Genomic DNA, 16,566 nt, shown 5'->3' with positions numbered 1-16,566 from the left:
GAGTGCCGTGGCCACCAGGGATGTGCAATGAGTATAGTGTGGTGATTTACAAAAGGATACATTCCAAAGTATGTTTTGTGTAATTAGATAGTAGGCATATGCATATATTCATTTTATATCAGTTTTGCCACATATCAGATGAAAGGAAAAAGCAGGGTGGTACGGTTATGTACTGTAACTGCTTTCTGCCCAGTTGCATTATAATGTTATATTACAGATTAACCGTTGATCTTTTCTAACCCACAAGATATATAAGAAATGAAATAAGAGGAAGTTTTACTACTTTTAAACTTTAACAAATATAGATAGCAGGCACATGAAGATAGCATGTCTACCAGTAGGACCTTAAGCAATAAGTAGACCATATAAATAGTTTTGTTAATGTGTTTGCTAATGTCAGTCAGTTCATTGGGGGTCAGAGGAGTTTGCTATTAGTTTACACACCTGCCTTTTCTTTTCCTTTTCTTATTTGGATCATTATACCTAAAGTCTACTAAACTAAATGTAAGTTGTGAGTCAATAGTGTATTAATTAAACCCAATAGTATTGCTTTGCCTCTAGTAAGGATTAATTATGTCTTAGGGGCAGATTCACTAAAGGACGAAGTGGCTAACGCTAGTGACAATTCGCCAACGTTGCCATCCGCAGGGACATCGCCAATTCATTAACCGGAAAAGTCGCCAATTTGCTAACAAAAGAGACCGTCACTAGCATTCGTTCGCATTATATCCCCAGGCGACTTTTTGCTCTGGTGAAAGGTCGTTCGCTAAAGTGCAGATTTTACTGAACGTACCTCTTTTGCCAGAGTTGACTTCGCCACCTCAGACCAAGCGAGGTGCTAAAAAGAAGCTAGATCTTCCTCAATCTTCTGTCACTTACATCATATGCTGTGTGCCGAAAATGCATTAAAGTTACAAAAACGCTGGCGACTTTTCCTTTTTTGAAGCGGGATTGCAAAAGTCCTAACAAACTTTTTATTTGTAACCGGTTTTCTCCAGACATTTCATAACATATGGAACATTTATTTCACAGTGGGCTCATGCGTAGGGCGTTATATGAACTCTCTTGTTTTTATTAAGGTTCCATGGACATGGGTAACTTCAAGCATTTGCACCAACATTTATAATAAAGACCTCCATACAACTTTATGTTACCCGCCTAAGCAATTTGCAAGATCACAAGTGAATTTTACTAGGCACAAACTAATGCTAGCGCATCTTTGCTAAGAAATACTCTAACTGCCTTAGTAAAACTAGCGAAAAGTCGCCATCGTTCGGCGCCCAGGGCGAAGTGAACTGGCATAGTCATTCCGCATTTGTGTCTTGCATACTGGTGCGAGCTGTGTGAAGCTGACGCAGGTAAAAAATTTGTCTGTTAGTGAATGTACCCCTTAGTTGGGATCAAGTACAAGGTACTGTTTTTCTTATTACAGAGAAAAGGGAAATGATTTTTACAATTTTGAACTATTTGATTATTATGCAGTCTATGGGACATGGCCTTCTAGTAATAACTGATCCTAAAGCTGTATGTGATTTATGCAATTTACTACCGGGCTGGGGCCCCTTTGTAGTTACAATAAACCAGGCCTGTGACAACAGTCCCCTCTGTCACCCCCTGTTGGCAGCCTTGGACTCCACTCCAACTTGCTTTTAGCAAGAAGTAACTTGGGCCGACATAAATCTCTCACCCTAAAGGAGCACCCTTTAAGATACATAAGTTAATCAGAATACTGACTGAGTAAGCAGGTCATTGTTATCCATAGCAGTTGTCATAAACATAGCAGTTGATATTCAGTTGGTTTATGTGTGACTGGCGTCCTTTGGTAATTGTTAGTGTAAAACAAGAGCATTTTACATTAAGCAAAAGTATAGATTAGTAACTGGGTGTCTAAAATTGTTTTAATCAAAGAGTGAACAGGTAGTTTTTAACTGCAAAAATATATAGTTACATTTTAATTGTTAAACATTCATTCTCTGGGTGCAATATCAAAGTGTTCTCTTTCTGTCATTTACCTCTGTCATTTATCTTATCGTTCTGTCTTGAAACACATAAGTCTAAAGTCAGAATCAACTGCAAGTTGGAAAGGGGCCAATGGCAGGCAGTAAGGACAAAGCTTTCTTGCACTAGCCAGTGCCAGACAGACCTCAAGTCACATTTTATTATGGTGCAGAGCATAGGTTTTTCTTTGATGGAAGTGCTTTTTGACTTACACAAGCCAATAAAAACCTTGGCTAAATGCTTGACAAGAGCACCTGGGCCTCCAGAAATATGCTCTGATAATAGTGAGGTGATATACGAGAGGGATTTTGCAAACACATTTAAAAGCATGTTTTGTGTAAATAGATACACATATGCTTAAGATTATTTCAGTTCTAGGTGAAAGGAAAACAGCCTGGGTCACATTTTCTTCCTGTCAAGAAACAATATAATATTACTATTGAAGCACAGGGGCTGGGTCTAGAAGAAATGTCTTTAAAAGGTGATCTCCATGTGACTGCTTATCTCTAATGAACTCTAATGAACCTCCAGGGCATTAAAAATGAAGGAGCAGAAAGTTTATAATACTTGTACACTTTAACAAATATAGATAAAGGCACAGCGCCGGATTTGGTGGGAGGGTGCCCGAGGCTGTAAAGGCAATTATATTAACCATGCTGAAAAAAGAACTAGAAAAAACAGAGAGGGGGAAAGAGGAAATTATATACTTTGCGAGATTTCCCTTTTCTGGATTCACTTCGTATCAGTATGACATTTGCAATATGAAGGAACAAGTAAAAAGTTTCTAGGGAAGATGTAAGCAGCAGTGTCTTGTTTGAGGAAGCCTATGAGCCAGACAGCCAACTGTTTAGTTTTGTTTTTATAGTTGATCCCTCCTCTTTATGAGCTTTATCACTACTCAGCAATAAAATCGAACATTTACTTAGCAATAAAGTCGAACATTCTGACAATGCTAATTGTACAGTATAGCATTTCACTGACAAGGTATTGTGCATACAGCTTCCTGCAATTAGACTTTTCAGATACTGAGGGGCAAATTCACTAACCTCCGGAAATTCGTCAGCAACGGCTTCGCTCGCATCGCCACACTTCACCAGGTGAAAATTTGCCAGGACAACGCTAATTCACTAAAATGCGAAGTTGCGTACAGGGCGCCGAACGATGGCGAAGTTTTGCTAGCGTTAATTCGGCAGGCAAAGCGAAGTTTCGCTATCGTTGGCTAATTTGCATACGACGGGAAGTTAAAGTTGAATGGACGTATATGTTGCAGCAAATACATTACTTACACAAGTCCAGGGAACCTTAATAAAAAAAATAGAATATTGCCCTACACATGAGCCTACTGTATAGTTTATGTGCCATATGTTAGGAAATGTAGGAGGGAAGCCGGGTACCTTAAAAACTATTTACGATCTTTTGCAGCCTATCACCCTGAAAAACTGAAAGGTCGCCAGCCTTTTTTTGGGACTTAGAAAAATCCTATTTACTCTATTGCACTCAGCCTGGTCTGAGGTGGCGAAGGCAAGTCTGGCGATAGAGGTGACGTTCATTAAAATCCGCATCTTAGTGAATTTGTGTAGTTGTGTCGATTCGCCAGAGCGAAAATTCAACAGACGTTAGCGTGCGCTAGAATCTATCTCCTTCACTAGCAAAGTTACGCCAGCGCCCGTTAGTAAATCAGTGAAGTCCCGAAATTTTCGCCAGCATTAGTCACTTGGACCTTTAGTAAATTTGCCCCTGAGAGTTGCAAGTGCACATGCAGATCTCAGGCACTGTATGCAGCAGCAATATACTATTTATATCTGGTAACAGCATTTTAAAATACCTTATAGGAGAATATATGCCACTAAACCATAAAACCTCTAGGCAAGGGCATTGTTGTATATATAGTGGGGTATTGTTTGAAAGGCAAGTGGTACAAGAAAGTCTCACAGAAATGATAAAGCACATAGTTTAACAAAGAAGACACTAACACCTTATATGAATTAATCTTTTTCATCATCTGATCTTGATTTAAGTTACTATAGATACATCCTGCCATACTGAAATTGTGTATCAGTATGCATATTTGCCCCCCAGCTTCATTGTTTCCACTGCTATGCCAGTGGTTTCCAGGATTGACAGATTTCTTGGGTTATTCATGCCATTCATTTTGTTTTCTGTAGCTATACTAAATCTCTCATTATTTTACTCAAATTTGTTTATCTCTTATATATTTGTCTCTCACAGGAGGATAAGCAGCTGGTTCATGGGAACATTTCAGCCAAAAAAATCCTTTTGAGCCGTGAGGGGAATAAGGGAAACCCTCCTTTTATCAAACTTAGTGACCGAGGTGTGAGCATCAAAGTCCTGGATAAAGAATGTAAGTCTGGGGGAAGGCTCTTTATTGTGAAGTCTTGTGAGTACATGTAAATGTGTGTGTTCATGTACTGAAATAAGGATTATGGTTTTTAAAGGTTAATTTATGATTGCAGCTATCTTCCCTCTAAATTGTTGCCTTTATTAACGTCACTAATTAAAAAGACACTTCCAAACATGCTTCTTCTGCTTGTGTATAGTTATGGTTATTGTGCCCATCCTACCTATTGATGCTGGGGAACCAGTGCCATTCAACTTAGCCATCCACCTCACCCCTGGCGCATACACACACACAAATGAGCATGCACATATGTGCTACACTGCTTGTGCACGCACCAGACTAGGAGTAGGCGACAGACAAGGTATGTGTCTGGGGCCCTCCCAGCTTTGCACCCTAGGCACGTGCCTCTTCTGCTTACTACTTTTGCTCGTTACGGCCCTGAGGGCACCATACTCACCACCACCTGAAACCTAACTTTCCCAAAATTGGCGCCCTGCAATATTGTCCAAAGCAGTTGAGCAGGGAGATGAAGCAGATCACTTTAGATCCTGATTGGCTTCTCAGGAGCTGGTTCCATAAAAAATGTGCAGCAGCCTGAAGCTCAGTGAAGAGTGGGGGATGAATATTTTTGGACCTCAGGCCCAGAATATGGCATTTCTGTACCATGGAAAAATTCTGTATTTACACAGAAATAACTGTGCAATAGAATAAAGTTTGAAAAACAGATTGCTTGCGCAGGGAGCTGAAGCAACTCAGGATAGGTGGCACAATACATTGACACATCCCGATATTATGTGTAGGTAATAAGCCACAACCCAGTACAACAGAAAGCATTAATCACAAGCACACACTATCCACTGCACATTCCACTTGTGCTGCATCAGACTTTTATCACTCACTCATAACAAATTACAAGATAAGTAGTAAACTTTGTCTGTAGAAATGTAATTTTTCATCTTTCTTTTCCTTACAATATAACTTATGAGGACAGGTTCAGTGATCACTTCAGAGGAATTTCTGTATCTATGCCGCTATACTCATCACTGCTAATCACTTGTGGTTATTATACACCTTGTTTGTCATAGACCTAATGTGTCATAACTAATTAAATGAAACGGATTACAGCACAGGGCGCTTATTTAAATAAATGTGTAGGAGTAAAAGCCCATTATTCTAAAGAACCAAATACAAAGATTCTCACAGACACTGAGGGGCACATTTACTAAGGGTTGAATATCGAGGGTTAATTAACCCTCGATATTCGACCATCGAAGTAAATTCCTTCGACTTCGAATATCGAAGTCGAAGGATTTACCGCATTTAGTTTGATTGAACGATCGAAGGAAAAATAGTTTGATCAAACGATTAAATCCTTCGAATCGAACGATTCGAAGGATTTTAATCCATTGATCGAACGATTTTCCTTCGATCAGAAATTGCTAAGAAAGCTTATGGGGAAGGTCCCCATAGGCTAACATTGGTGCTCGGTAGGTTTTAGTTGGCGAAGTAGTTTTTTTTAAAGAGACAGTACTTCGACTATCGAATAGTCGAATAGTCGAACGATTTTTAGCTCAAAACGTTCGATTCGAAGTTGTAGTCGAAGGTCGAAATAGCCAATTCGATGGTCAAAGTAGCCAAAAAAACTCGAAATTCGCCGTTTTTTTCATTCATTTTTCATTCACTCAAGCTTAGTAAATGTGCCCCTGAATGTGAGATTTAAATGTCCTCTGTTGTATCATATTTTTTAACCTGACACAATATCCTTTTATTGAAGTGCTGGCAGAAAGGATCCCTTGGCTTAGCCCAGAATGTTTCTCTGATCCAAATAACCTGGCCCTGGAGTCTGACCGCTGGAGTTTCGGTGTGACATTGTGGGAGATATTCAATGATGGCTGCGTGCCACTAAGTGCAGAGGATCCATCAACTGTGAGTTCTATGCCATTGCCAAACACTATAGGGCAGTGTTCCCCAACCAGTAGCTCGGGAGCAACATGTTGCTCTCCAACCCCTTGGATGTTGCTCTCAGGGTCCTCAAAGCAGGTGCTTATTTTTGAATTCTAGGCTTGAAAGCAAGTTTTAATTGCATAAAAACTAAGTATTGGGCCAAGCAGAGCCTTTTGTAGACTGCCAGTCCACATAGGGGCTACCAAATAGACAATCTCAGCCCTTATTTGGCACCCCAAGGAACTTTTGCTTGCTTGTGTTGCTCCCCAACTCTTTTTACATTTAAATGTGGCTCACTGGTAAAAAAAAGGTTGGGGACCCCTGCTATAGGGTGTCATTAGCTTCAGCTATATAGTGTCAGTCACCTTCTTTCCATTATTATTATTATTAACATGTATTTTTAGAATGCCAACATATTGCTCAGCACTGATTCCATTCTTCACTTCCTTCATGTAATAACTGGCTGACCTGAATTTGAAATAAAATTCAAGAAATACATTCTCTAGTAGAAATACATTAGTTTTATAGAGGCCAAGTGGTTTGAAATGTTTATATTATATTGTCCCTCCTTTTTCCCCTGATTTTTTAAATTCCTTTCAAGGCAGATCGATAGACTACCTCTTTTTCATGCCACTATTTCTTCTGTCAGTATACCCTATATCTTCCATGTCCCTCTCTAAAGATGCTTCTGTGTTTTGCAGAAATTGCAATTTTATAATGACCAGAAGACTCTGCCATCCCCGCACTGGATAGAGCTGGCCAGCCTGGAGCAGCAGTGCATGTCCTACAATCCCCTCCTCAGGCCTTCATTCCGATCGATCATGCGTGACCTAAACAATATTATTGCATTTGGTGAGTGCAGGGGCTGTGTAACTAAGCATTACACAGTGTTTTGCACAGGTAATATATTCTGAATTATAAACCTATTTTCTCTATTCTCTTTTCATTTTCTTTTCAGATTATGAATTACTAGTAGATTCCAAAGGACAACAGGCAAAGGGAGGTCGAAGGGAATGTGATCGTAGCTGGGAGTTACAGGACCCTACTGTGTATGAAGAAAGGCACCTCAAGTATATATCAGTGTTGGGCAAGGTAATGGTCACTGAACTGTGCCTCTTTCTGGTTCTCTCTATCACACATTTATAATTTACTAATATAAAAACGACAGTGGAACAGTAATGCCAAATAGCAATCAACTCTAATGTTTTTGGTATAGAAGAATATTGAAAAAAGTTTGAATTGTGGCAATGGGTTACTGCTTTGAAGAAAATGTGCACCATGCTAGTAAATGACACCCATTGAGATCCAACATGTGGCTCTCAAGCTGCTGTAGAATGCAGAGAAAAGCAATAGATAAGCCAGTATAACTAGTTCCTTCATTATTATTGGATATTGTCTTCAAGCAATACCTTCTCTTGTGTGTCTCCCTCTGTTCTACAACTTGGTTAGGGAGGGCCTAATGTAATGTCGTTTCCAAAGTTTGCAACAGATCTTGTACCCCTAGCAACAAACAAGAAAGTAACATTTATCACATTTATGTTTGAAAACAAACATTTTATTGGGTGCTATGGGCTTTTTGACTTAGTACAGACTTGGTGGATTTTATAACATTACCCGTTTTTTTCAGTTTTTTCAGTTATTTTGTAATGTAATAAACTTTCTACTTCCATATAGGGAAATTTTGGCAGTGTGGAACTGTGCCGTTATGACCCTCTAGGAGATAACACAGGAGAGTTAGTAGCAGTCAAGAAGTTACAGCACCATACAGCTGAGCATGTCCGTGACTTCCAGCGAGAAAGTCTGATACTGCGCTCACTTTACAATGACTTCATAGTAAAATACAAGGGGATCTGCTACAGCGCAGGTAAGACTCACTATATTGTTGCTAGAAATGATCACCACACCAGATTCCTTTATATTGTGTGATCACTCCACAGGTCACACACTATTGAATTCCTGGCCAGCACTCCAAACGAACATGAAAAAGGGTCAATGCTTTATTTTGATCAAAAATGTGGGAGCTGTTACAAATTGAATTATCTTTATTTATTGGGCAATTTTGGCGACTCTGTGTCATTATAAAATATTTTGATTTTGTTATTCCATCATGCGAGGTTTGATTTTTTGTTGATCTGGTTATTTAATAATACTTTATGGGTTTATTAGCTCATTACCCTTAGATAATATAATTATCTTGCTCATCTTTATATAATTATTATATACTTTGGAATTGTAAGTTGCATAACATACAGGGGCGGAACTACCGGGGGAGCAGGGGGTGTGAGCGGGCCAGGGCCCGCACCCCCTCAGGGCCCCCCGGCAGTCTGCCCGCCGCATGTTCGGCGGCCAGTTCCGGGGTTACGGAGGGGGGTGGGGGCCCGGCTGCGCGTCCTGCGCCAGGGCCCGCCCCCCTCTAGTTCCGTTTTTGATAACATAGGCATATATGTCATCTTAGGGTCAGTCCACACAAGCAGATTCGGGGAGATTTAGTAACGTGGTGACTAATCGCCTTTTCTTCTGGGTGATAATCTCCCCGAACTGCCTTTGCGTATCTTCCCGTCCACTATAATGAAAAGTCGCCTGTGCTAAAGCACATGTGGCGCTTTGTTTTCCGAAGTCAGACGAAATAGCCTCACGAGTGCTTTAGCGTAGGCAACTTTTCATTATAGTGGACGGCAAGATACGCAAAGGCAGTTTGGTGAGATTGTTGCCCAGAAGAAGAGCCGATTAGTAGCCAGGCGACTAAATCTCCCCAAATCTGCTCGTGTGGACTGACCCTTATCGTGTTTAACATAATCTGTTGGATTCTAAACCTTTTATGCTTTGAAAAACCCAATAAAAATGATGGAAAGAAAAAAAGGGTCACTGTAGACCAGAAACTTTGCTTTACTGGTCTGTGCCAAATTCATGAATAAAGGCATTTTAAAGGGGTTAATAACTTTTAGTGTGATGCAGAGAGTGATATTCCAAGACAGTTTGCAATTGGTTTTCATTTTTTATTATTTGTGTTGTTTAGCTTTTTATTTTATTCAGCAGCTTTCCAATTTGCATTTTAAACAATCTGTTTGCTAGGGTCCAAATTACCCTAGCAACCTTGCATTTATTGGAGCAAGAGACTAGGATATGAATAGGAGAGGGCTGGACTAGAGAGATGAGTAATAAAAAGTAGCAATAACAATAAATGTGTAGCCTTACAGAGAACTGGTTTTTAGATGGGTCAGTTACCCCCCATTTGAAAGCTGGAAAAAGTCGCAAGAAAAAGGCAAATAATTATAAATCTATAACCAATAATAATGACGACCAATTGAAACGTTGCTTAGAAATGGACATTCTATACCATACTAAAAGTTATCTTAAAGGTGAACCATCCCTTTAACTGTTTGATGTGTTTGTTTGGAGCTCTGTCTAGAAATCCAATATTCAACGAGGAACAGGCAAGAGCAAGCGTTACTAGCAATGTTCCCTCTGCACACATGTCCAAGAAGGATTTATAGGGAACATTGGTTACTGGGTATATAGCTCCTATCATACATTGATCAGTCCATCTACATTTCAAGATTTATAATTTATTTTAGGCTCAGACTGACTTTAGGGGGGTTATTTACTAAAATCCAAATTTATCTGATATTTTATTAAAAAACCACGACCAAACTTCCATGCCCAATTTTAGCTTATTTATTAATAATAAAAAACTCAATTTAATGGGATCATGAAAAAACTCGATAAAATATAGCGAAAATTCTGATTGTACAAAGTTTTTTGGGCTTTTTTCCCAAATTACTTGATTTTTTCAAGTTTTTGCCCGAAAGTCAGGCTAAACCCAGCGCAAACCACAATAACTTCCAATTGGGATAGTTGCCTCTGCCATTGACTTCGACAGGTCTGAGGTGGCAGATTTTCGGATTCTGGCTTTTTGCCACATTGGGGTATAATAAATATCGAAAAATTTTAGTTTTATTTTTTTCCATGAAAAATTCGAGTTTTTAGCAAAAAAAAAAGCTTGATCAGAAAAATTCAACATTAATTAAATAACCCCTTAGATGTTTTCTTTTAAAGGACGCCGTAGTTTCCAGTTGATAATGGAGTACCTTCCAAATGGCAGTTTACGGGAGTATCTGCCAAAGAACCAGAATGCACTTGGAACCTGCCATCTCCTGCTTTATGCCTACCAGATCTGTAAGGTGGGTCTTCATACCATCCAGCATGCTCTGTTGTTGCATGCCATCAATCTCCTGGATATTCAATAAAATGAAAGCTAATATTTAACGTGGTATTATGAAAGTATATAAGTAAAACTTTTTAATGAACTGGAGGACAGGGTGCACAAAGTGCAGAACTTTGCACCATAGCAAGTCAGATGACCTGAAATAATAATGTTGGAAACCACTGGTATTGTATATATAATGGGGGTCATTTACTGCTAAAAGCAGGGCCTTTTACATTATGGCAGGGCAGAAACAGAATATTGTGTACTGGATATTTGCAATTTGTGATTGGCTTAAGGGGAAGTAAAAAGTATGCTAGGAAAACTAAGCATGGGTAGAACTTCCTTGTTTTTCGTGTGCCACCTCATGTAAGTATATCCAAAGAAATTGTGTGTTTTATATGATTGTACATAGTTAGGTATCAGTATACATTTAAGATTGGTGTGTATTTTCCAGTCTTCATCCAGTCTTCATCCTTTTCTAATGTGCCATCAACCCATCTGTCATATCATAGGCCTCAAACACAAATGTTATTGTTCCATTGTTCTATACTATTTTTATGTAAATTATCTTTAAACCTGCTTCAGGGGATGCTGTATTTGGGTACCCAGCGATATGTGCACAGGGATTTGGCCAGTCGCAATGTCCTAGTGGAGAGCAGGGAACACGTGAAGATTGGAGACTTTGGTTTGACCAAGATCTTGCCACAGGACAAAGAGTACTATGTCGTTCGAGAAAAAGGAGAAAGTCCAATTTTCTGGTGAGTGGGAAACAGATGCTTGATAAATGCCTATTGTTTTTGTGTTTACATATTATCTCAGTTTGCCTATTGCTCTGTCTATATTATCAAACTAGTCGCAAAGTATATAAAATCTAGAGGATGAACAATTTACCATGATTGTACAATACATCTAAACACTGTGCAATGTATAGTGACCAAAATGACTTAAGCATTATGAACAGGGCAAAAATTTGTGCAATGCTGGTCACTCACAAAGTAGAAAGGGATGCAGCCCGCAAACCTGAATGACTTCTTGGTGCAGGGTACAGGTATGGGATGCATTAACATAGAAAAGAGAGGGGACAGCTCCCTGGTCTCCTGTTGTGTGTATGTATGTATATTTTTATTTGTATAGCACTCATTGAAGGCAAAGCACTATACAGCAAAACAATAAATTAGTAGTAACAAACCAGGGTTCACTACATCAATAAGTAACAATAAGTTAGAAATACAATCCACATAAATATAATTACAATACAGATTAAGTGCTCAGTGTCAAGGACACAAAAGGATTGAGGACCCTACGCCATGGGGCTTACAGTCTAAATGGGAGGGTAACATACAGACACAATTCGGAGGGGTATTAAAGCGTTGTTTCTTTAGTTATCTAGTATCTGTGGTTATACTTTCAAAAACAGGTTTTTAGTTACAAAGTTATGATCATAAGATTGTCAAGCCATCATACCTTGTCAAGGTAAACCACATAGAATTATTTGCTTAAAATGCAAATTATGGGAGATCACCTGCAATTTACACCAATATGTTAAATATCTGTATGTTAAATAACTTAGTTTGGCGTTTTTTACTATATTAGTCTAATATATATGTCAAGCAGGCAGTTTAGTGAATTGGGCAACTGTTATGTCATTGATAGTAGTGTCAGACTATGCTTTGGCCTATTGATTAACGGGTACCAATAACTCACAATTATCCTCATTCCAGGCATGCCCCTGAATCTCTCTCTGACAGTATTTACTCACGGGAATCAGATGTCTGGAGCTTTGGAGTTCTTCTGTATGAGCTTTTCACTTACAGCCAAAGGAGTTGTAGTCCTCCCACTGTGAGTACCTTCTCTAGCATTGCTATCGTGTTTTTCAATAAACACTAATTTTGCTCTCTGCATTCATTTCAAACTCTGTGGCCCTGTTGCCTGTGCTATTGCACTTTTATTTGTAAGTTTATTGGTATTGCTGTCTGCGTTCATTTCCATTTCCTCTGCTATCTGTTTTATAAATCTGTGTTTTACAACCCCCATGAACTCATCTATAAACAAACTTTATCTCAGTGTTAATCTTCACTTTTGCTCCTGCTCTGGTCCTGTGCCACAGCTTGGTGAAAAATTTGTTGGTTAACCAATTCAAATCCATTGCGATTCCCCAGACCTGTGTGAAGCAGTCCCGAGCTCTAAGATCAAGGGTACTCTAACATTCCCTCTGCTTTTCTCCGCCCTATGGATATTAATGAAAGGAAGAGAAGCGGAACTACTGAAATTAGCAGCTTCCTATTTCTGCATTCAAAAGAACAATTTCCAACTGTGTGCGTCTACACAGGGCCAAGAGGACATCCATCTGCAATACACGAAAGCAGGCAATTTGAAGGCAATCTCCGGTCTGCTTGGCTCTGTGTAGCCTCAAACAGGTGGAAACTGTTCTTTTAAATGAAAAACAGGAAGTGCTGATATTTATCAGGTGGAAAGACCACCTAAAAACCAAGGCTGGTTTAAGGCCTGTGTTGGGCCGGAGGCCAAAAATTTGTAGGCCCCTCACTTTTAACTGACCCATCTCCAATGACATTTTTTCCCTAACAACTGCAGATAAACAAGCTAGCAATTGAGGCTGTGGTTCCAGCTAAGAGACTAGTATGTGGGGTAGGAGCCCAAGGCGATCATATACCAGTTTGGTACATTAGCAGGTTGGTTGAGGCTAGAGAGAAACTACAGTACGTTGACACTCAGATGTGCACAAGTAAGTGCCATACGTATTCTGTTTTAAGGCCATTTGACATTGATTTTTGAATCTAGTACTGCAAGTTAGTTTACTGAAGTCTTTATCATTCCTTCCATTAAAACAAAGAATAAGTTATATACTCCTCCTCATAACATTCAAAGCTATCATTTCTCTGCACCTCACTACATCTCTTGTGTATCCATATCTTCCTGGCCAACTCCTCCACTCCTCTCAAAGCAACTGCTTGTTCACACCACCACTTCTACTCCTTAAACCTTTTTGTCTTGCTTCTCCTCACATTTGTAATGCCATTCCTGCATTCCTCCAAAGAGAAATAAACTCAAAGACTACCTCTTATAGCTCTCGCATAACATTTGACCCTGTTCTGGCACTTATGATGAAATGTTAACCACTGTAATCTATAGCACTTTCTTCTTTTTTCTATTTGTTCTGTAAGTTATCCACCGACATAGTTTGTAAACTCTGTGTGGCCGCCCCGGGATCCTTTTGTTTTTGTAACGCTAATGGGGGGACATAATATGTTTCATCAACAAAAAAAACCTGCACAAAAAGACGCTTGCGAACATTAGCGACCATGTTTGTGCCCTTTTTACAGACCTCAATGACTTCATCACAAAGTTTGCAACCAATGTCTTTTGTGAGCAGGCACAACAACATTTGCAAATAGAAAGCTTTTTTTGCAAAAGGAATTTAAAGGAAAACTATACCCCCAAACAATGTAGGTCTCTATAGAAAGATATTGCATAAAACAGCTCATATGTAAAATCCTGCTTCATGTAAATAAACCATTTTCATAATAATATACTTTTCTAGTAGTATGTGCCATTGGGTAATAAAATTGCCATTTTAAAAAATAAGGGCCGCCCCCTGGGATCGTAGGATTCACTGTACTCACAAAGATACCAACAAACCATACATGTTAGGTCACATGAGCCAATTAACAGACAGAGTTGTGTCTTTTGCTTCCTCACTTCTTCCTGTTACAGTTAGAGTTGTAGTATTTCTGGTCAGGTGATCTCTGAGGCAGCACAGATAGAGTCACGAAATGGTGGTTCAAGGCAAGAGATGTAAAAGGGCAATATTTATGTAAATATATATTCCAGTTTTGTAAGATTCTTTAATATGCCACTTAATATGATATTAACTATCTGTTGCTTAAGTGTTCATTTTCGGGGTATAGTTTTCCTTTAACAAAACTCCAGAGCAAGTGTTAACGCTAAACCTTTGCTTAGTGATAATGCACAATAGAATATTCACCAGCAAATTAATTTACATTGCGAGCAGCATTAAACATTCGCAAAACTGACATTTTAAATAAAGCTTGCGATTTTTATTACATTCCCCCTTCAGTACTTAATCTTTAATATTAGTGTACTTTGTATTTATTTGTATTTCTTATTGTACTGACCCCTTTTTGTTCTATTAATTTACTGTACTGCTGTACAGCGCTGCATTCAGTAGTAGCACTTATATAAAAATATACATACATACTAATTCCTGGTGACCTTCTAAATGTCACTAAACCATTCATTCTGAGTAACCACTAACCAGAATGCACCTCAAACAAAACAATACCCATTATTTAACAATTTCATTTGAGAAGCATATTCATCCCAAACCATGTAGGTTGAAGAAAATGCGTATACCGTCTCTTCATTATGCTTTCTGCAGGAGTATCTGCGTATGATGGGGCCTCACAATTCTCAGCAAACGGTGTGTAGCTTGGTAGAGTTCTTACGAGCAGGAAAACGACTTTGCACACCTGCCTCTTGTCCTACTGAGGTAAGGTTCTCTTGGAACCAATTCACTCTCATATTTTGCACATTACATCCTCATGTTATCATTGAATCTTATGTTTTTTGTTTATTCAACTATTTGCTGTCTCTCTTAATACATATAAAATTGTTTTGGTTAGACAGAATAAGTGATTAGGACAATTTTTGGTTTATATATATTACCTATGGTGGAGTTTTTAGTGATTGTTTTAGTGCTGCGACAAATTGGGCAATCCCCACAAAAGTATAGAAACATCTGTTATATAGCATCTACGATTGATATACAGGTATGTTAGCTCCATGTAACTATTTCCTGTCCAGTTCATTTCTCTTAATAATATTATACTGCTTTATTTGGTGATTTTTGTATGCTTCCTCTAGGTGTATAAATTAATGCTTTCGTGTTGGTCTTCACTTCCCTCTGAGCGTCCATCATTTAAAGACTTGGGGGTGCAGGTCGAGCAGTTGCAAGAGTCACTTGCCAGTAGGAGCACATCATGAAGTGGAGGCGCCAAGACTTTAACTGCTAAATCCTCTTGCCCCTTTTTAAATTGTCTATTTGTTATTTGACACTTTTTATATTGTTTGTTATTTGTCAGTCATGAAACACCTATAATAATGACTGCATATGTATGTTGTTAAAAATGACCTTCTTAAATAAATGTGTGTGCCATAGACAGCACATTTCCTATTTAGGGGAATGTAAGTGGTTGTCAGCAGACACGTGTTTTTGGCTGCTGAGGTTCTCCCTGAGTGAGAGATATATATTATATGATATATAAAACACCTGTACAGTAAGTTCTACACCTCATTCTTGCCAAATACAAGCTGTACTAAATTTAGGGGCAGATATAACATCTCTCTTTGACTTTTGAAGTGATTATGATGGCCATAAGTCCTTTTCAAAATCATTCACCTATGAACTTGTGTTGTGTTCATATTAAAGGGGTGTTCATCTTTAATTTAACTTTTAGTATGTTATAGGGTGGCCAATTCTGAGCAACTATTCAATTGGTCTTTATTATTTTATAGTTTTTATTTATTATTTGCCTTTTTTTTCTGATTATTTCCAACTTTTATATGGGGTTCACTGACCCCATCGAAAACAAATGCTCGGTAAGGCTACAAATGTATTGTTATTGTTACTTTTTATTACACATCTTTCTAGTTGTGCCTCTCCTATTCAAATTCTCTTATTCAAATTGTTGGACCCTAGCAACAAATTGCTGAAATTGCAGACTGGAGAGCTGCTAGATAAAAGATAGAGGAACTTTTCTTATGCATATGTTACCCTCCCACTTTTTTTACATTTGAATGTGGCTCACGGTAAAAAAAGGTTGTTGACCTCTGGCATATTGTATTGGTGGCCTGTAAGAATCTGACTGTGCCAAGATTTTAGGAAATAGTTCTAATTTATTAACAGGATTTGCATTTTATTTGCAGGGTTTGTCTTTTAAATGCCTTTAAACGTGGGGTAGGGTGTCCAATTAATAATGCTCAAACAGATTCAGTATTTTTCTGTTTGGTATAAATAGTG

General features: G+C 38.6%; 1 protein-coding gene across 3 annotated transcripts in view; it reads left to right on the top strand.

The window, feature by feature from the left end:
- Positions 1 to 15,735, top strand: part of jak3.L (Janus kinase 3 (a protein tyrosine kinase, leukocyte) L homeolog) — a 41,092-nt gene extending 25,357 nt beyond the window's left edge. For all 3 annotated transcript variants that reach the window (XM_041562907.1, XM_041562893.1, XM_041562903.1), the window contains 10 exons: positions 4,228 to 4,360; positions 6,132 to 6,283; positions 7,003 to 7,153; positions 7,260 to 7,393; positions 7,976 to 8,165; positions 10,358 to 10,482; positions 11,094 to 11,266; positions 12,230 to 12,347; positions 14,926 to 15,036; positions 15,411 to 15,735. In XM_041562907.1, the coding sequence (XP_041418841.1) occupies positions 4,228 to 4,360; positions 6,132 to 6,283; positions 7,003 to 7,153; positions 7,260 to 7,393; positions 7,976 to 8,165; positions 10,358 to 10,482; positions 11,094 to 11,266; positions 12,230 to 12,347; positions 14,926 to 15,036; positions 15,411 to 15,530 (1,407 nt within the window). In that variant the 3' untranslated portion in view covers positions 15,531 to 15,735. The remainder of the gene's footprint in view (positions 1 to 4,227; positions 4,361 to 6,131; positions 6,284 to 7,002; positions 7,154 to 7,259; positions 7,394 to 7,975; positions 8,166 to 10,357; positions 10,483 to 11,093; positions 11,267 to 12,229; positions 12,348 to 14,925; positions 15,037 to 15,410) is intronic.
- Positions 15,736 to 16,566: the final 831 nt, after the last annotated feature.

This window comes from Xenopus laevis, chromosome 1L (genome assembly GCF_017654675.1).
Source record: "Xenopus laevis strain J_2021 chromosome 1L, Xenopus_laevis_v10.1, whole genome shotgun sequence".
NCBI lineage: Eukaryota > Metazoa > Chordata > Amphibia > Anura > Pipidae > Xenopus > Xenopus laevis.
The sequence above is the reverse complement of the archived record's forward strand: the minus strand, read 5'-3'. Positions and strand labels throughout refer to the sequence as shown.